The sequence below is a fragment of the Callithrix jacchus genome, chromosome 3, assembly GCF_049354715.1.
Source record: "Callithrix jacchus isolate 240 chromosome 3, calJac240_pri, whole genome shotgun sequence".
NCBI lineage: Eukaryota > Metazoa > Chordata > Mammalia > Primates > Cebidae > Callithrix > Callithrix jacchus.
In genome coordinates, this window is record NC_133504.1 from 191,865,074 (window position 1) to 191,886,130 (window position 21,057).

Sequence of the window (21,057 nt, forward strand, 5' to 3'; positions counted from 1 at the left end):
ACTTGGTGTTGGCATCCCCAAAGGTGCCCACACACAACCAGCAAACGCTACCCAGCACCCTTTGGTGCTGAGAGATGAGGCTGAGACAGAAGACCGAATGGGGGCATGGAACAATCAGGAAGGCTGGCTCCATGAGGCAGCTCTCCCCCTCCCACAGCAGGGCTCCCAGGCCTCAGGAACCACAGGGAGGATGTGCCCAGGAAGGTGTCGGCTGCGGTCCCATCTGAGCGGGACTGACATTTTTGCTAAGCACAATAAAATTTAATCACTAAAAAAACGGACGCAAATTCCAAGACACATAATAAACAAAAGTTCTGAAGTTTTGTTACCAGGTTCAGATACTAAAATTATAAGGAAGAAACGCTGCAGAATCACACGTTGTTGAGCCGTGCAGGCCCTTGATAGCAACTTTAACCTTAACTGCCCATTGCAGACACTGAGCGAGGCTCCAGCGTGGCCACCGCTCCAGCTTTCCGCAAGACCCCATGCCCTCCCTCGGCCAACGGACTGCTTGAGCCATGGCACAGCAGCACCCAGCAGAGGCGAGTGTGGGCGGTCTGCATGACAATTGAGAAGCCCCAGAGACAGTGGCAGGGCTGGCTCACAGGCTGGGGTGCCCACTGCCAACTTTCACCCACAGAGGAGGCAGGTGGTGCTGTGACGCTCATCTCCAGGCCATCATCAGGCCACCGTCAGTATCCAGACCCTACAGTCTACATGCTGAGGCTGTAGTCGAATTCAACTATGTTTTGATGAAGAAACCACTTCAGGATCTGGCACACCTTGGGGTGCCGTCAATGGAACCACACACCACCAGGGGTGAGGGCCTGCCTTCCTCATGCGGGGCACGGCTGGTACCCCCATGACACCAATGGCTACACTGGGCTACACAGAGCTGTCAGCTGCTGCTGAGACTCCTCAACGGGCACTGCCAGTTTTGGAACATCCATCCTGGGCCTGTGCCTGACCCGGACTCCGAACACCCGTCCCGGGCCTGCGCCTGACCCGGACTCCGAGCACCTGTCCCGGGCCTGCGCCTGACCCGGACTCCGAGCACCTGTCCCGGGCCTGCGCCTGACCCGGACTCCGAGCACCCGTCCCGGGCCTGCGCCTGACCTGGACTTCCTTGGGCAGCGTGGCTCCCACGCTGACCCTGACCTCCAAATGGCCAGCCCCAGCCTTCACTTCCCGTAGACAGACCCAGTCTCCCTGCCAGTGCTGTCAGGGCCCAGCCGCTACTCCTCAGGCCTCCCACACCTCTGTGCAGGCTCCTCCCGCCTCCCTGCCTCTGCTCCTCCTCCGGCACTGGCCCAGGGCTATCCAGTCTGAGTTCAGGGATGAGCGAAGCAGCCCCTCTCCTGCAGGGCAGCTGCTGACCCAGACAGCAGCTCCTCCCCACATCCACTTCCCCCAGAGAAAGCAGGCCAGCCCCGGGAAGCAACACCTCCTCTTCTGAGGGACCCAGCACATGATTCCGGCTCTGAAAGCTCCCACACTGGCCTGGGCTGGCTGGTTAGCAACAGCTCCTTCACAGGCTCCTTAAAGGGCATTTGCTGAACGAGTGAAATTTCAGAAATGCGGAAGACTCTACTCAAGCCAAATTATCACTCAACAATGAGGACAAACTGAAGTTACTTTCAGATATGCAAGGGCTGAAAGCTGAGCACCCATAAACCCTTCTGGGAGGAAAATTACTCAGAAACATCGCTCAGTGATCAAATACAATAAACCCACAGAGAAAGACAATGTCAGACACAAGAAACAGCACTGAAGAGAGGAACCAGCAGAAGACACAGCTCGCCCAAATGAGGACGGGCAAGATAACAGAGCTGAAGGAAGAACTGAAAAGGGGCAAAATGCTACAAGTAGATTCCTGATAGCACAGGCAACAGAGACAAACGGGGGGACCACATCAAACATAAAATCTGCAGAGCAGCAAAGACCAACACAGTAAAAGTGGGGAAAAATAGCTGTAAGCCAGGGATCCACCTCTGGAGCTTCTGTGCAGAACACATTCCTACAACTCCTTGACAAAGGAAACATCCAATTTTACAACGGACCAAGGACTTAGCCATTTCTACTAAGAAGATACACGATGGCCAAGTGGCACATGACACGATGCTCCACACGATCAACCGCCAGGGAGACACAAATGCCAACACGAGGCATCCCCTCATGCCCGTTGGAACAGAGATCACTAAACACGAGGCATTCCTTCATGCCCGTTGGAACAGAGATCACTAAACACGAGGCATCACCTCATGCCCGTTGGAACAGAGATCACTAAACACGAGGCATCCCCTCATGCCCGTTGGAACAGAGATCACTAAACACGAGGCATCCCCTCATGCCCGTTGGAACAGAGATCACTAAACACGAGGCATCCCCTCATGCCCGTTGGAACAGAGATCACTAAACACGAGGCATCACCTCATGCCCGTTGGAACAGAGATCACTAAACACGAGGCATCCCCTCATGCCCGTTGGAACAGAGATCACTAAACACGAGGCATCCCCTCATGCCCGTTGGAACAGAGATCACTAAACACGAGGCATCACCTCATGCCCGTTGGAACAGAGATCACTAAACACGAGGCATCACCTCATGCCCATTGGAACAGAGATCACTAAACACGAGGCATCCCCTCATGCCCGTTGGAACAGAGATCACTAAACACGAGGCATCACCTCATGCCCGTTGGAACAGAGATCACTAAACACGAGGCATCACCTCATGCCCATTGGAACAGAGATCACTAAACACGAGGCATCCCCTCATGCCCGTTGGAACGGAGATCACTAAACAGGAGGCATCACCTCATGCCCGTTGAACAGAGATCACTAAACACAGTGAGGCCATGGCAGGAAGCGGAGCAGTGGGACGGCGCGCAGTGCTGGGAGCATGCCCGGCGCAGTGTGGAGAGCAGCGAGGCAATTCCTCAGAACATTAGGCACAGAGCTCCCGAGTGCCCAGTAGGCCATGGGCACTGAAGGAGGGTTCCGCGAGGCATCTGCACACCTGTGTTCATGGCGGCCAAGAGGCAGAAGCAGCCCAAGTGTCCACCACCAGGGGAATGGAGGAGGAACACGTGGCAGTCACACTCCACTTAACGACACTGTGGTCAACAGCAGACCACACAGATGACGGTGGCCCTGTCAAGCTGACGACACTGCATTTTCACGACACCTTTCCTAGGTTTAGATGTGTTGGGTGCAGTATGCAGGGCACTGACATGCAGCCCAGGTTTGCAGACGGGAGCCACAGGCTGTTCCCCACAGTATGGTGTGCAGCAGCCACGCTATGTGGGCTCATGAGAGTTCCCTCTGCCATGTTCGCACCATGAAGAGGTCACCCAATGATGCGTTTCTCAGAGCTCTGCCATGTAAGCGGCATGTGGCTGTACCTGCACACGTGATGGTTCACCGCAGGTATCGACTCGTGTGGAGGAGGAATACCTAGAGAACCCGGGAAGCACTACTTCCGGGTATGCCTGTGTGGGTTTTTCCAGAGGAGAGATGTGGGCTGAGTGCCAAGATGCCCTACAGCTGGGTGGTGCCATCCAGACAGCTGGGGCCCAGACAGAACGAGAAAGGCAGAGGAGAGGCAGTCTCCTCTCCCGCCTGGAGCTGGGACCCTGCCTTGGGCATCAGAACTCCGGGGTCTCTGGCCTTTGGACGTCAGGACCGACACCAGCAGCGAGCACCCCAGGGTTCTCAGGCCTTTGGCCTGGATGGAGCCAGGCACCAGCTTCCCAGGGTCTCCGGGTTGCAGAAGGCCTGCTGGGGACTCCTCAGCCTCTATAATCACACCGGCCGATTCCCCAATAAACGCCTCTCATCTGCTTATATATCCTATTAGTTCTGTCCCCCTGCAGAACACTAACACGACATACAGTGGAATATTATTCCACCTTTAAAAGAAGGCAATGCTCTCGCATGCTACAACATGGATGGAGATCATGCTCAGTGAAATAAGTCAATCGTCTGCATGATTCTACTTGCACGAGGTGCCTCACAGTCCAGCTCTTGGACACAGAAAGTGGAGTGCTGGATGCCAGGGGCTGGGGTGGGGAGGAGGCCGTTTTGTTCCGTGGCCGTGGAGTTTCCGGCTTGCAAGAGGAGAGCATCCTAGTGATCCACGGCACGAAGTGCATATAGATGGTGTGACTGTTCTGTGTGCTTAAGGTCCAGTGTCCACACCAAATGGATAAAGTGGCTGCTGTGTAAATGGCTGACGGCAAATTTCATATGCATATAACATTAATAACTTCTTAAATTAAAACATGTTTAAACATTCTAATGAACTGAACTAACTGCAAGGCTTATTATGAAAGTATAGTGATCAGTCCAGCACGGTAGCAGTCTAGGAATGGATGCAGGAGTCAGTGCAGGGTGCGAACTCAGAAAAGGACCCATAGGCAGGGCTCATTTACATCCAGCCGAGGGCCAGGGCAGCTGAGGGGAGGGCTGTCTCCAACAGCCAGGATAGGGGAGGGATGCCCCTCAACCCAACCTCACATCCCCATGAAGAGTGCCCCTGAATGGATCACAGACCTAAACACAAAAGCTCAAACTGTGAAACTCCTTAGAAGGAAACGTGGGGTAAAATCTTCGCATCCTTGAGACAGGCAGATTTCTTAGAAGGATACAAAATATACCAACTGGAAAAGAAAAACCCATCAACAAACCTCATCAAAACTAAAATTTCTTCTCTTCAGAAAACAATGTAAGAAAATAAGAACACGACCATAGACTGGGAGAAAGCATTTACAGCACGCCTGACAAAGAGCTTCCATCTGGAATACAGTCAACTCCTACAGGAGTCGACTCCTACAGCCTTGGTGTTTTGTTTTGTTTTTTTTTGAGACAGAGCTTCACTCTGTCCCCGAGGCTGGAGTGCAATGGCGCGATCTCGGCTCACTGCAACCTCCAACTCTAGGGTTCAAGTGATTCTCCTGCCTCAGCCTCCTGAGTAGCTGGGACTACAGGCACCCACCACCTCACCTGGCTAGGAATCCCATTTTTTTAATGGGAAAAATGTTTGAACAGAAACATCACAAAAAAGATACATGAAGGGCAGGTAATCTATAGGAAGATGTGCATTATCATGAGTCATCAGGGAAATGCAACAGACCACAGCATAAGGTGTGATGGTGAGTTTTACAGATCCATTTGACATTGCTAAGTTCCCCAACAAACATTTGGCCAAGTATTATTCTGGCTGTGTCTGTGAGAGCATTCGGGATTCGGGATGGGATTAGTGTCGGAATGCTTGATTGAATAAAGCCCACAGCCCTCTCCGCTGGGGAGGGACGCTACCCAACCAGCTGAGGACCTGAAGGAACAGCAAGGCTGGGTAAGAAGGAACTCCTCCCAGTGCGGGCGGCCTTCGGGGGGCATGGTCTTTTCTGGCCATTGCGCTGAACTAAAACACTGGTCCTTCTTGGATCTCCCACCCAACAGCTTCCAGATTAGAACTGTCACTGTCAGCCCTCTTGGTTCTCAGGCTTTGAGACTCAGACGGAGCTGCCCTGGGTCTCCAGCTTAGGACTTCTCAGCCTCTATAATCACACTCGCCAATTCTTTGCGATAACTCTTACATGCGTGCGTGCATGCCTCCCGTCCCGTCCCCCACACACACAATGTGCGCATGTGCCACTGGCTCTGTTTCTCTGGAGAACCCTGGGACCCAGAAAAACAGTTCCAATTCAAGAGGCCGCCACCACACGCTGGTGGAGCCCAGGAGACCTGGACTCTTGCTGGCAGCAGTCCTCACAATCCTTCTGGAACAAGCACTCAGTTCTTGAAAAGGTAAAGACAACTATCAGATGACTCAGCCATTCGCTCCCAAGGGAAGTGGACTAGAATATCCAAATACTGGTGCAGGCATGCTTGCTCACAATTCCAAATGTCCACTGACCAGGATGGGTAAACACACTGCAGTGTGCCCACACAGAAGTCCTCCAGCAATCAGAGGAAGGGGGTGTGCCACACGGAAGCAGCCAGGCACAGCAGCACACACACGTGGGCTCCACTCACGAGGCACCCTAATCGGGGCCAGGCTCACCTTGTGCAGCGTGTCTCCACAGGGGGCAACTCGCTCGCCAGGGGACATCTGGCAATGTGCGGAGACGTTTTTGATTTGTCACAACTAGAGCACGGCTGTGAACTAGTCAAACCGCAAGAGGAAATTAACTGGAACGAAGAAAACCTTATCAATCCACCAAAAGGATGCAAAAACCAAGCACGGGAAATAGATGTGAAAGTCCACAGTGTTAGTAATCATCATAATCCGGACGGCTATGGAGACGGAAACATCAGAACAAGCTTTTTTCTTTTTAAAACATCTCTCAGAAACCACAGCAGGTAAGAAAAGGATAAAGCTAGAGAGCAGCACCATCCAAGAGTACAGCATGAGACACATCGGTATATAATTTCAATTTACTAGTGGCCATCTTATACGGTACGAAGAGACACAAGAAATGTGTTTGAATATATTTTATTTAACCCAATTCATCCCAAATTTGTTCATTTGAACAATCAATATAAATAATTATCAAGGCCAAGCATGGTGACTCATTTCTGAAATCCCAGCGCTTTGGGAAGCCAAGGTGGGGGATTACTTGAGGCCAGTAGTTTAAGACCAGCCTGGGCAACACAGCGAGACCCCATCTCTACAAAAAGTACAAAATAAACAAACAAACAATAAACCATTAGATATCTTACACTCCTTAACCTTTGTGCCAATCTTTAAAAGCCAGGATGTATTTTACACTGACAGCACACCACAACTTGGACCAGCCACATCTCAAGTGCTCAACAGTCACATGGAGCTCACAGAAAACCCACTGGCGAGGCTAAGAACATTGGACCCGCACTATCGACAGGTGGAGGAGGGTGTGTGGGCCTAACGGGAACCGTGCCTCACCCTTGGACCCGGCTCTGCTACATCTATGGACCCCGCTTAAAAACGTACCCCTCCTGCAAGCCGAGCTGCTTACCCAAAGACCCCCGGCCCTGGCCAGCGCTGTGCATGCACGTTCTTCAGCTGTCTATTAAATCATACAAAAGATGGGAATGTCATTTTTAATTTTACCAATCTTTATTGACACAATTCACAGGCCATAAAATTCACCCTTTTAATGTGTACAATTTAGTAGTTTTTTAGAATAAGCACAAGGTTATGCAAATCACTATTTACTTCCAGAAGATTTTCATCACTCCAAAAAAGGACCCCACTACAATCCCCTCAAACCCAGGCAACCAAGCAGCAACCAATTCCATAGAAATGGAATCACACGTGACACGGACTTGTTATCCAGCTTTTCTCCCTTAGCATAATGCTCTCCAGGTCCAGCGGGGTGTAGCATGCAGCGACGCTCCATCCCTTTCCGTGGCTGAACGGTATTCCATGGTATTAGTGTACCCATTTGTTTATGAATTCACAAGTGATGGACCTTTGGGTGCCACCGACAATGAGATGCTGACATTCTTAGTTTCCACTGCTCTTGGGGCTAAGCCCAGGAGGGCAACTGCTGGATCCTACGGGAACCTGATGTGTCACCTGAAGAACAGCCAGGTTGTTTTCCGAGGTGGCTGTGTATGAGGACTCCCATTTCCCCCATCCACACCCAACAGCACTGCTTCTGCTACACCCTTCTGGTAGGGTATGAAGCAGCCCTCACTGTGGTTTTAGTTTCTGTTTCCCTAAGGATTCATGATGTGCTTCCTGGCCATTTATATCTTTGGAGAGGTTTACTAAAATTGTGTGCTCATTCTAAATGTTTTCTTCTGCATTTGTATGACTGAACAAGTAGAGTTCCTAATATACTCTGAATACTAAACGCTTAACGGATATATGACCACCTGGCAAAGATGTTCTCCCTGTTCTGAGCAGCTGTCTCAGTCAGCTCGGGCTGCTGTAACAAATACCACAGACCAGGCAGCTTACACAGCACACCCTGATTTCTCACAGTGCTGAGGGCTGGATGCCTAACCTCAAGGTGCTGGCGTGGTGGGGTTCCTGGTGATGTCCTCACGTGGCCCTTCCCAGATTATGCGCATGCCGAGAGAGCTCTGAGGGCTCTCTCTCCATCTTCTATAAGGACACTAACCTCAGCACTGGCTCTCTATCCTCATGAGCACCTTCAAACCCAGTCACCTCCCAAAGACTGCACACCTCCAGATACCACCCCCTGGCAGGTTAGGTCCTCAGCAGGTGGAGCTGGAGGGGCTGACATATTCAGCACACAGCGGTAGTCTCTGCAAAACTTTGACAGTGTCCTTTGAAACACAACCTTCCCATTTTCATGTCCAATTTACCTATTTGTGTTTGTTTTAGATGTTGTAGCTAAGAAACCACTGTCTAATCCAAGGTCAGGAAAATGTCCATCTTTAAGTGTTATAATTTTAGGTCTCTTATCCATTTTAAGTTTATTTTTGTATACGGTGTGGGAGGTTAAGGCCCAACTTCATTTTTTGCTTGTGGAGAGCTAGTAGTCTCCGCGTCATTTGTTAAATTCTTTCCTATCTTGGCAGCCTTGCTAAAAATCAATCCCCACAAATGAATGGGTTCCTGTCTAGACCGATTCCACCCCGCTCATCTGCATCGACCCCCTTGCCAGCACCACGCAGTCTCCAGCACCACAGCTCCATGGAAAGTGCTGAAGCCAGGAAATGCAAGCCTCATGACTCTGCTTCAACGCTGACTCCTTGCATTTCCACATGAATTTTTCAAAATAGCTATCAATGTTTACAAAAAGGCCAGCTGAGATTCTGACACAAAATCTACTGAATCTGTAGGTCAACTGGGGGAATACTGCTACCTTAATAACAGTCGGTCCTATTTCTAAGTATTTTATTATTTTGGTGCTGTCGTAAGAACATTTTCTTCCTTTCTGACCGTTTCCAAGGTACAGAAATATAACTTATTTTTACTTATCTTGTATTCTGCAACCTTGATGAACGAGCTTATTAATTCTAATAGTTCCTACATGTATGCCTTAGGAATTCCATATACAAGATCACGTCATCTGCAACTGCGACTTTACATTTTCTTTTCCAGTCTGAATGTCTTTTATTTTCCTTGCCTAACTGCCCTGGTTCGAGCCTCCAGGACGATGCTGAATGTGTGGGAGCTGACACCTTCCGTCTTGCTGCTGTTCTTAGGGAAAGTGCTGTTGTTCAGCGTGAAATGAGATGTCAGCTGTAGCTTTTCCACAGATGCCCTTTACTGAAGAAGTTCCTTCCTATTCCTGGTTTTTCAGCATAAAAGTGTGTGTATGATGAAAAGGTGTTGAATTTTGTAAAGTGCTTTTGTAGTATCTACTGAGATTATGTGGTTTTTGTCCTTCATTCTATTAATACGACATATTACATAGATTTTCACACATGCATTTCTGGGGGAAATCCTTGGTCCTGACACATAGTCCTTTCTGTATGTTACCAGATTCAGTTTGCTAGTATTTTGTTGAAGATTTCAGCATCTATTTCCCTTCATCTGGAACAACAGTCTGTGGTTTTCCTGTGACGTCTCTGGTTCAAGGTTATACCAAGGTTATATCCTCATAGAATGAGTTGGGATCTATTCCCTCCTTATATATGTTTTTGGGAAGAGTTGGTATAAATTCTTCTTTAAACGTCTAACAGAATCCACCAGTGAAAACACCTGGTCCCAGGCTTTTCTCTGTGAGGAGGCTTTCTGTAATGACTTCACCTGTTACAGGTCCACTCAGTCATCATTTTCAACTTAACAAAAGTAACAACTGTATACGGTTCAACCTAATATATTTTTCCTTCTATGCATTTTTGGTGTGTCCCTTGTCCAGTGCTTATTTTTATTTACTTATTAGCTCATTCATACAGGGTCTCACTCCATCGTTCAGGCAGGAGCACAGTGGCACAATCATAGCTCACTGTGGCCTTGAGCTCCTCCTGGCTCAAGTGATCCTCCTGCCTCGGCCTCCCAAAGTGCTGGGATTATAGGCGTGAGCCCCTGTGCCTGGCTTGTTATCTGCTTTTAAATTCTGGTTCTATCTTGTCTGGCTATACCAGAGAATTAAACATTCATCTCATCTGCCCAATTTTTCCTAGGTAATTTGTTGCATTCCAGCTTTTTACAATCACAGAATTTCTCTTAGCAAATATTAAATTACGTTTCCTCCAGCACATCTTCCCCTTCGGTGACTCACAGCGGTAATCTTCCGTTTTCATCACTGAAGCAGCACGAGTGGAAGCGTGGTGACACACGTGCACCTGCACGCCCGCTGCAGCAGCCCCCACAAGCCATCAGCTTCAGAACGTGCTTCCTCAAACCTTCCCCAGCGTTCGCTGTGCTTTTCTGACAGTATTTGCTGACAAAAAGAAACGTCCTTTAGTGTGTCATCATGTTTTTACCAACACAGGAAGGAGGACTTTCCCAATGGCCTGAGGCTCTTTGCCTTTTGCAATTAACCTCAGAAGAGGTTTCTAAATATTGATCACGAAGCTCATCACGTGGCCAGAAGTGCTGGATTGAGCCCTGACTGGCAGTTTGCATCCCTATCCATCCCGGAGGGCCCGTCTCGTGTTCTGGTGTGGGGCGCGCAATCCCTCTCCGCCCTGGAGGGCCCATCTAGTGTTCTGGTGTGGGGGGCGCAATCCCTCTCGGTCCTGGAGGGCCCGTCTCGTGTTCTGGTGTGGGGCGCGCAATCCCTCTCCGTCCTGGAGGGCCCGTCTCGTGTTCTGGTGTGGGGCGCGCAATCCCTCTCCGCCCTGGAGGGCCCGTCTCGTGTTCTGGTGTGGGGCGCGCAATCCCTCTCCGCCCTGGAGGGCCCGTCTAGTGTTCTGGTGTGGGGGGCGCAATCCCTCTCGGTCCTGGAGGGCCCGTCTCGCGTTCTGGTGTGGGGCGCGCAATCCCTCTCCGTCCTGGAGGGCCCGTCTCGTGTTCTGGTGTGGGGCGCGCAATCCCTCTTCGTCCTGGAGGGCCCGTCTGGTGTTCTGGTGTGGGGCGTGCAATCCCTCTTCGTCCTGGAGGGCCCGTCTAGTGTTCTGGTGTGGGCACGCAATCTCGGTGGCTTCCTGCCATCCTGAGCTGCTCTCCCCAAGCACAGCACAAACCCTGAGGGAGATTCACCAAGGACAAAAATGCTCCAAATCCCCTAAGCAGGTTTCTGGAAAAATCGACACTTCCAGTCAATTTCTGAGGGGATGTGACCAGATTGACGTTGTGTCCACCAGAGCTCTCAGTGGGAAGAGCACTGCCGGCCCCAGCTACCACCGCTCTGTGGTATGCGCACCCAGTCAGGCTCTGCCTTAGCTGGTTCCTTGCAGAACCTTTTGACGCCACTGGTCCATCTTGGAAAGGGTCCGTGACCTGCAGCAGCCGCACGCGTGCACACAACGCAGCACCAGCATCGGAAGTCAGTAGCACGGAAGGGCGGGGGCCATGCCCCACGTGGTCCAGTGCCCTCATCCCCCGGGTCACTCCCTAACCAAACAACACAGACCTCGTGTGGGCAGCAATGTCAGTTCACACACATGACATCAGCACAGCGCACTTTCTCCTTTTCATAAAATATTTAAAAGGGAGCCAGCTGTTCTGCCACAAGGTCATGACTTTGGCAGTTTCATACCTGGCTGTGGCGTCCGGCAGAGCCCAGCCCTTCCTGATGTCCCTTTCATTGTAAATAAGAAATATTTTATCAAGCACAGTTTTCATACAGAAACACGGTATCCTCTGCTGGAGCCGACCTTCCTCTGCGCCTTTACCGAGGCAGCGTGGCAGTCAGGCTGCCTAAGGGTGCTGCTGGAGCTTCTGTTTCTGCTGCTCTGGGCTGGGGTGAGTGGGATGTGTTCTAACTGGCTGGGGGTAGAGAGAACAGCGAGTGGGTTTCGGGCACTTACTGTGTGCCCCATTATTGTGCTGCCTTTCTTGATAGTTACATTTACTTCTATTTCAATTCTTACTGCTTTAGACGACATTGATAAAATAATATTTAATATGACTTTGTTCGCTTGTAATAATTGGAGAATGATTGCTTCTCTATCTTCCAAAAGAACTTACATCCCTGTGGTTAGAAACAAGCAAAATCCTGTATGTCAGACAGCAGTCCTGGCTCGGGAGGGAAAAGGGCAGAAGTGGCAGATGCTGGGGCAGCAGTTTCAATAGTGGGGTCAGAGAAGCTTCAGGAGGTGACAGCTCGGCAAAGATTGAAGAAGTTGAGGAAATGGGCCCATAGACATCTGTGGGAGGAGCGCTCTAGACAGAGGAAAGTGGCACAAAAATCCTGGGCTCGCATGCTGGCCCGGCTGAGCAGCAGGAGAAAGGCCACTGGCCCAGCACCGTAAGGGCCAAAGCCACTCTAAGGACCCTGGCCTTCATCCCCAGTTAAACAGGAAACTCCTAGAACAAAAGGATGACAGGATCTGGCGATGGGGCAGCTGGGGTGGGCATGGGCAGAGCAGGGACCAGCCAGAAGGCTGGGCATGAGCTGTGACCACAGAGGGGTCAAGGCCAACTTGAAGGTTCTGGCCCTGAAGACAAGGAAGGCTAGTAGAACTGGTTTGCACAGCAGGAGTCAGGATGGAAAGCTCAGATGTAAATATGCCAAGGAGCTGGGTGTGGTGGCTCACCCCTGTTATCCCAACACTTTGGGAGGCCCAGGGGGGAGGGTTGCTTGAGCCCAGGAGATCGAGACCAGCCTGGATAACACAGCAAAAACCTATTTCTACAAATAAAAAAATTAGCCAGCATGGTGGCACATGCCTGTGGTCCCAGTTACCCAGGAGGCTGAGGCAGGAAGATTGCGTGAGCCCAGAAAGTCAAGGCTGCAGTGAGCTGTGATCATGTCACTATACTCTAGCCTGGGTGCCAGAGTGAGACTCACCTCTAAAAATAATGTTAAAAATAAATAAATATACCAAAGTACCTTGCCAAGTGGGTATATTTTATAGGCGACTGGACACAGGGCTCTGGAGTTGGGAAGATACCCACCTAGGAGTCATCAGTACACACAGACACTCCTTAGAATCCACTGGACCCTGTGAGGGCACCAAGGTGGCACCTCACAGCAATGCCCCATGCCAAGGACTGAGCCTGGGGCCAATACTCAGAAGTCAGATGACAAGGGCCAGCCAGGGAGCATGAGGGGCTGTGAGCCTGGGGGAAAAGCGAGGACGGTGCTCCAGAAGCCCGAGGAGGTGAGCTCTGAGAAGTAGACATGGGCCCAAAGAATCCATCATGGGTCTCAGCAGCCTCTTGGGGTTACCTGGTGCTCTGGCTATAGCACTGTAATGGGGGCAAAACCAGATGATAGGCAACTCCACAGACCCCACGGCAGGGCTGGCTCAGAGAGAGGGGACCCGTGGGTTTCGCCCAAGTTAATCAGAAGACGGGTGTGTACCTCTTCCGGTCACAGGGGTGGGGCAGGGGGTCTGGTGCATGAACAGAGGCTGGTCTTGAGTGGGGCACAGATGACGGGTCCCCAGAAACAGGAAGGAGACAGTGAGTGCAAGCAGGGAGGGGACAGACAGGGCAACCCCAGGAGCAGAGCACAAGGATGGGAGCAGGCATAGGGGCTCATATGGAACAGTCCCTGGGGTACAGGGGGCTAAAAGGCCACAAGACACATGGCCATGCTGCCAGGCAGCATTTGGCACCCACTCCAGCCAGCAACCAGGTTCCTCAGCAGTAGGTGCAGCTTTTGCGGCCGGTGCAGGAGCCTTGCACACCACGGTTCCCATACTGAAACTCTAGAACAATGGGAAGGAGAGAAGGGCAGGGGGTGGGGCTACATCTCGAGGGCCGAAGGGAGGCAGAAAGGAAACGCAAGAGGCTGACTCCACCCAGATGAGGGCACAGACTGTGAATCCAAGACGTACTCCAGAATGTGGCAAGTGGACCAAAATGAGATGCAAGGCTGAGGACTTGCCCAGAAAGACAGGAGAAATTCATTGGGCCACAGTCATCCACACTGTGACTCCTGTGACAAGAACGTGACAGTGACAAAGGCCAGCCCCTGCCCTTGCAGAGCAGACGCTCTAAAGGAGATGCCCAACCAGAAGAGAGAGAGGCAGACTATGACAACAGCACACAGAGAGAGGCCGGCTACACAGACTGTGACAAGTGCTACAAAGGAAAGCACGCAGGCCAGGGACCAACAGCAACACGAACCACATCCCAGTTTTATTCAGGGCAGCAGTGAGCCCACACTCGAGCGCGAGGGCTCACGCTCACATTCTCCCCACACACACGCACACACACACACACACACACGCACACACACACACGCACACACACACACACACACACACACACACTATGTGTATTTCTTCAGGCTCCTTCAAAGCCAGAAATGGCCAACCCATGCTCTGGGTAACGACTGGCAGTGTAAACCCTCAGAAGGATCTCCGCTAAGGCCCCAAGCAGAGAGCTGGCCACACAGGGCGACACTGATTCCCCCTCACCCTCCTCTCACTGCAAAGGCCGTAGCCCCAGCAGCCATCGTGGACTGAAGGACAAACATGAGAAACAGAAATCGAGGAAACCTCTGAGTTCTGGCCTGTCACTGAACAAGTGCCAGGAGGACGTCACTGTCAACTGACTTGGGAAGGCTAGATCATAAGGCAGGTCCAGGGCTCCAAGGCCAAGATGTGGCATTTGTTTTCGAGCCTGGTATCATATCTGTGAACTGTCTCCCAGACATGTGAAGAGAGCTCCGGGGGTGGCTACACAAGATGGCCCTCAGGGTGGAAGTGTGGACACTGTCCATGAAGCCTCACGACCTCTGGAGAGCTAGCTGGTGACATCAAAGAGCAAAACGCCTCTAGGACTAGAGAAGACATCACAGGCCTCCGAAGAGGACGTGCAGCAAGGATGGAGAGAGCCCTGAGGATGATGTCACAGGCACCAAGTTGGGGGCGCCTCAAGGCAGTGTGAGGAACTGGGGGCTGCCGCTTTCGGGAACATCATTCCGTCCCATCCACAAGAGGAACATGTGGGTGGAGTGCTGGGGGACAAAAACCTGATTTAGGTAAAACAGGAAGAGGGACAAGAGGAAGGGGCAGAGAAAGGGAGCAGTAGCTGGAGGAGGACGTGGGGCCAGGAAGGGGGTTTCATTCACGAGGGGAAGACTCAGAGCCATCTGCACGCAGGAGAGAGGACAGTCAACTACAGGAGCAGTCACGAGGCAAGGGCACAGGTGCAGGTGAGGGAGGTGCAGGCGGGGGTGAGGTGGGCGCAGGTACTGGTGAGGGGCGCAGGTGCGGGTGAGCGGGGAGCAGGTGCGGGTGACAAGGGCACAGGCGTGAGTGAGGAGGGCGCAGGTGAGGGGGGCACAGGTGAGGGGGGAACAGGTACAGGTGAGAGCGCAGGCACAGGTGAGGAGGCCTGCGTGAGGGGGTGTAGGTGAGGGGGGTGCAGGTCGGGGGGTGCAGGCGTGGGTGAGGGGAGGACGGGTGAGGGGGCGCAGGTGGGGGGTTGTGCAGAAAAGGGGCGCAGGTGAAGGCAGCACGGTGCAGGTGAGGGGTGGCGGGGCAGCTCATCCACCACGGGTGTGGGAGCAGGTACAGGTCAGGCAGGATCTGCGTGACAGGCACGGGTGACCGTGAAGTGGGAGGGAAGGTCTGAGAGAGGGATGGGTATGAAAGGCTTGCCTGGGAGGAGAGGAAGGAGGCTGCTCTGGGCGCCTCTCTTGACAGGGACACCACTTGGGGTCCCCAATCCGGATCCACAGTCCTGCCATCCACACAGCAGGTGCTTCCCTCTGCTCAGCCACACTCAGCTCAACAGTCACTAAATGTGGTATTAACACAGTGAACAATTCTTTTGTTTAGGTTTTCAAAATAACAGCCCTTAGCTATAATGCTTCTGAAATAACACAGACCTAAAAATCATCAGCAGTTACCCTGGCAGGAAGTGAGCTCTGCGATCCTAGGTCAGCACCCAGACGTTCCCGCTCCGCCCGACGCCCCTCTGCAGACAGGCAGTGCTCATGCTGCCCGCACCTGCCGGTCTTCTCTTCATGCTGGTGCCAATTTGTCTCCTTGGCTTGCTTCCCACTCTGCTGACCCCTGCAATGCCTGTCACTCGGTCTTGCTGTGAGAGCCTGTCTGCACGGCTCTGGGACACCTCCAGCCACATCACCCCGATGGAGCTATGTGCCTACTGGGGTTAGAGTCGGCTGAGACTTCAACACAGCCCATAGAGCCTCACCCCAAAACTCAGCTCTGCTAACCAGCTCACAACATCGCATTCACAGGGGGAGGCCCACCTGGCCTCCACCCCCTGCCACTGCCCAACTCACCTCAACGTCATCAGGGTCTTAAAGGATCTCAAATGTCTGTGTACTTGTGCCGACGCCTCCCTCCCACTGGAGTGTAGACGGGGACCTGACTTGTCTCCCTGTCGTAACAGACCAGGGCCTGACAGTGCCTGGCCACAGGAGGCTATCGAAGCACTGGCAGCCCGGCGGCTGTGCCTTGCTCAGGTCCCAGGGCCGCTACAGGCCTCACATCAGTATGGCCTCCAACCTAGCCCAGCCATTACAGCGAACCAAGTATTAAAAAGCCCTTTCTTGACTTGAAATGTGTTAAAAAAATAATACTTAAAAAAACAAAAACAAAACCAACCCCTGGCTAGCAGTGAATCCAAGTCTACACCCTCATCTCTGCCTTGCCTCTCCAGCTGGAAAGCCCAGGCCGGGAGGGAAGACCTGTGCCAGCACAGAGGCGACGCCAGCCGGCCCAGGGCCAAACCACGGGCGAACAGTGGGAGAGGCGAGCGGCGTGGAGCCGGGAGGCACAAAGGGCAGAAGTAATTTCCACTGTGCTCTGGAGCCTGGAAGGATTCTGGAGGGCCGTGTGACATTACTGCAGATAAAGCACAGCAAAAAAGCCGCCGCAGAAGGAAGCGGAGACCCCGCCCAAGACTCCTCAGACACACGCAGCCTCATCAGGTCCGCTCCAATGTGTGTGTCACACTCGAGAACACATGATCCTCCCAAATGCAGCCAAGACGGAGTTCAGAAAATATCAAAACTGCACTCAAAGTTACAACTTCAAGAACCCAGTTGGTACCCAGCCCCCCAGCACAAGCACAGAGCCAGGCTGGGAAGCTGCAGGGCAGTGCCTGGGCAAGCAGACTATTACCAAACCAAAGGCAAAGCACGCAAGTCTTCCTGTAGAGAATCCAGAAATCCGAGAACGCGCGCACAGGCCCAGGGCTGAAGCCCGTCCTCTGGGCAGAGGGCAGCGTCGCTACCTGGGGTGTGAGAGGACTCACTGGCGCTGGGAACCCCTGCTGGGGCTGCAGGAGAGGACGGGTGGGCCCCGGTGAGGCTCAGACAGGTCTCCAGGTGATGAACATCACTTCTCGCCCCGGGCCATGCAGACGCCCATGTGAAATTCTTTAAACTACTACTTTTCTTCGGCTCTCTGAAGGAAAACAGCAGAAGTAAACACACCAGCTGTTAATGAAGCTATCTCTGTGCAGCACAGTAACTTGAAGAAAAAAAATTACTTTCATTTATGTATTTTTTGAGACAGGCTCTCACTCTGTTGCCCAGGCTGGAGGACAGTGGCACAATCCCAGTTCACCACACCCTGGATCTCCTGGCTCAAGTGGTCCTCCCGCCTCAGCCTCCCAATTAGTTGGGACTACAGGAGCACATCACTGCACCCAACTCATAAAATTAGCTTTATAATCAGAAAAAAAACCCTTTAAAAAACAATGAAAACAAGGGCCTGCAATTCAAGATAGTGAACTATGCATGTTGAATTGAAAGATGGTGAATTCCTTAGGTCAGGGGTTCAAGACCAGACTGGCCAACATGGCGAAACCCCGTCTCTACTAAAATTAGCTGGGCGTGGTGGTGGGTGCCTGTAATCCCAGATACTCAGGAGGCTGAGGCAGCAGAAATGCTTAAATCTCGGAGGCAGAGGTTGCAGTGAGCTCAGATTGTGCCACTGTACTCCAGCCTGGGCAACAGAACGAGACTCTGTCTCAAAAAAAGAAAGATGGTGAATTATGCATCTTGAATTGGAACTGTGCATCTCTCCCCTCCCAAAAGGCATTACCTACCACCCTACACCAGACAGCATTCGACAGCAAAGACACAGCCACACCCAGGACATAAGGGTAAGGCCTCAGGAGCCACACCTCTGTTTGCTAAGAAGAAGAAACAAGTCCCCTAGAGCAAAATCCAGACCAGCATTTCCCCTGGGAGTGTGCTTGGCCCCAGGCACATCTAGCAATGTCTGGAGACATTCTGGGGCATGCTCCTGGCATCTAGTGGCAGACAGCAGGGATACTGCTGAACATCCTACACTGCACAGCCCCCTCGACAAAGGCTCATTCGGCCCAAACATTCACAGGCTGGTCCACCCCTCTGATGGAAATGGAAGCTTGTGATGACAGAGGTAAGTGCGTGTTGTCTGCGGCAATTCATGTGTGTTCCATTCTCTTCCCACTTCACCAGGAAAATAAGGAGAAAAATAAGTACCTGCCAAGTACCCAGGAGCCCCACCACCTGCCCTGATACTGTGAGGAATCAGACATCCCAGGTGTTACTGCTGACCCCCAGCTAGGGCTCCTAGGCCCTCTGAAGAGTAAGGAATCCCCTGTGTGTCTGTGGAGGACTCACTTGGCAAACTCTTCCCAGGTGAAGATCCAGCCCAGTCATGCCAGTTCCCCCCACCGAGGAGGATGTGCTTTTGGACTAGAGAAGCACGACATCCACCCGACAGCTTCCAGAGCCCCGTCCCCAGCCCTCCTTCCCTTCTCTCACATCCGCACTGGCCCCTCCTAAGAACTAGAGTGCAGCTCTTGAGCTGTCAGCTCAGCATGTTCTGTTTCATTCTATACTAATCAATGCTTCTAAATCAAGGATCCCTAGTTTCCCAGCAAAACATCTCCATTATCCACCAGGAATCTCTCCTGAAAACTTCTATGGAAAAAAGTTTTAACTCAGTAGTGACACAAGTGTCAAAAGAAGAATTACAACACTATTTCTTTTTTTTTTTTTTTTTTGAGGCGGAGTCTGTCACTTAGGCTGGAGTGCAATGGCGCACTCTGGGCTCACCATAACCTCCACTTCCTGTGTTCAAGCGATTCTACCGCCTCGGCCTCCCAAGTAGCTGGGATTACAGGTGTGCACACCATGCCCGGGTAATTTTTTTTGTACTTTAAGAGACAGGGTTTCACCATGTTGGTCAGGCTGGTCTTGAACTCCTGACCTCGTGATCCACCCGCCTCAGCTTCCCAAAGTGCTGAGCTACCGTGCCCGGCTACAATACTACAATATTTCTTTACCTGGATGACTGTCTACATGACTACTTTAATCAGAGGCTATGTAGTAACTCCGGAATGCCAATTACATCCAAGATCAGAAAGCAGCAGAAGACTTGAAGAAGAACCCTCTCCAGAGACCTTCCGTCGTTCCTTCAACACACAGGATTTCTGGACACCTTTCCTATTTGGCGTTTCCATATTCACCAGCCAGGGCCAAAAGTGACAAGCCGCCACAGTCCTGATCTTCAAGCCATCTTGTGTGTTAGCTGAAATGATGGGCCTGGAGGTGCACTGCACGAGACAAAGTGGCCACTGCCTCACACCTGTCATCCCGGCGCTTTGGGAGGTCAAGGCAGGAATTCGAGACCACCCTAGGCAACAGTGAGACCCTATATCTTTTTAAAAATATGAAATAAACCGCTAGTTAATGAAGAGGAAGAGAAGCTTGCTTCTGCTTTCCTATGAAGACCAACTACACCAGGGTACAGCCTAACTTCGACAGTGCTAACTATAGCAGGTACCTTTAAATGAATGCCAGGCACTGCTTGAAACAATACGTGGTCGCTCGTTTCAGCCAGAGGTGACACAGGTGCTACCATTACTTAAATCTGACAAGAATAAGCAATCACCAAGTGGGGCCTGATGTCTCCCAGTAAGGAGGAATACAGAGGAGCCGGAGTCACACCCCAGTAGGATGGCTCAGAGCCTGCGCTCTTCAGCCCTTTGCCGAGCTACCTTGGGCCTGGGGGAACGCACAGCAACCTGGCCACACTGCATCCTCCACACCTGTCGCCACTGAGACGGACGGACGGGAACACCAGGGTGCTCTGGGAGGAGAGAAAAGCCTCGCAGCCCTCCAAGAAGGGAACACAGAACCACAAAGCTCAGCCGCAGCTCTAGGAAAGCTACGACCCTGATCGACTAAGGAATTCCTTCCCAGGTGCTTTATATCAAATCCTCTATTAACTAGGTAAAGAGCAAGTATCTGCTCCTTTTACTAGGAGCACAAATTTCATCCTAAAAAGTGCGACGCGGCTAGGTGACCACCCAAGGTCACGCAACCGGTAACCGGACGGCAAGAGCTGTATTTCAGGTTTGGTGACGCCCATCAAAAAGGTTGCTGGGTGCTATCCGGCCGTGAGGTTTCTCCCTACAGTTCCTAACCAGCGACCGGGAGCCGGCACCCAGCACCTTCCAGCCCTGGGCTCCCGGGAGGGCAGCCGGATACCGGCCGGGCACGTTGCGCACTGTGGGCGCCCGAGACCCCACGCCCCGGAAACTCCGGCTGCCACCCCCAGCCCCAAATTCGCCAGCCTTTGCGCTGCCGGGGTCCTCGCTGGTTCGGCTCACGCAGCTCTTTAAGCAAAGGGGCCAGTCAGGTGCCGGAAAGCGGCCACCCCCGCCCCACCTGCCTGGCGCCCACAGGACGACCCCGGGGAGCCAGCACGGCCCCGCGAGGCCGCGCCCAGAGCCCTCCGTCCTCTCCGCTGGCCCTCCCGGGGCGGCCCCTCGCAGCCCGTGGGCACTGGCGGAAGACGCCGTCGCTGGCCTCAGCCTGCGCAGCGCAGGCGCCCACCTTGAGGGTCGGATACTCCTGGACCTTCAGGGTCATGGACAACTGAGCCGCCGACTCCTGCACCGCCATCTTGAAGCGGCCAAAACATTAGCGGGCGGGGGACGCGCGGGCGCGCTGCACGCCGGGAAATGACGCCGCGCGCTCCGGACGGAGCGGGGCGGGGGAGGGCCGATGCGCCTGCACCAATCGCATCCGCTCCCTCGGCCGGAGGCGG

At 52.6% G+C, this 21,057-nt stretch overlaps 1 protein-coding gene across 1 annotated transcript in view; it reads right to left on the bottom strand.

The window, feature by feature from the left end:
• MAEA (macrophage erythroblast attacher, E3 ubiquitin ligase) overlaps nt 1–20,935 on the bottom strand; it is a 55,747-nt gene extending 34,812 nt beyond the window's left edge. Inside the window, exon 1 of the mRNA XM_035294366.3 lies at nt 20,844–20,935. Coding sequence (XP_035150257.1) covers nt 20,844–20,912 — 69 coding nt within the window. The 5' untranslated portion in view covers nt 20,913–20,935. The remainder of the gene's footprint in view (nt 1–20,843) is intronic.
• Nucleotides 20,936–21,057: the final 122 nt, after the last annotated feature.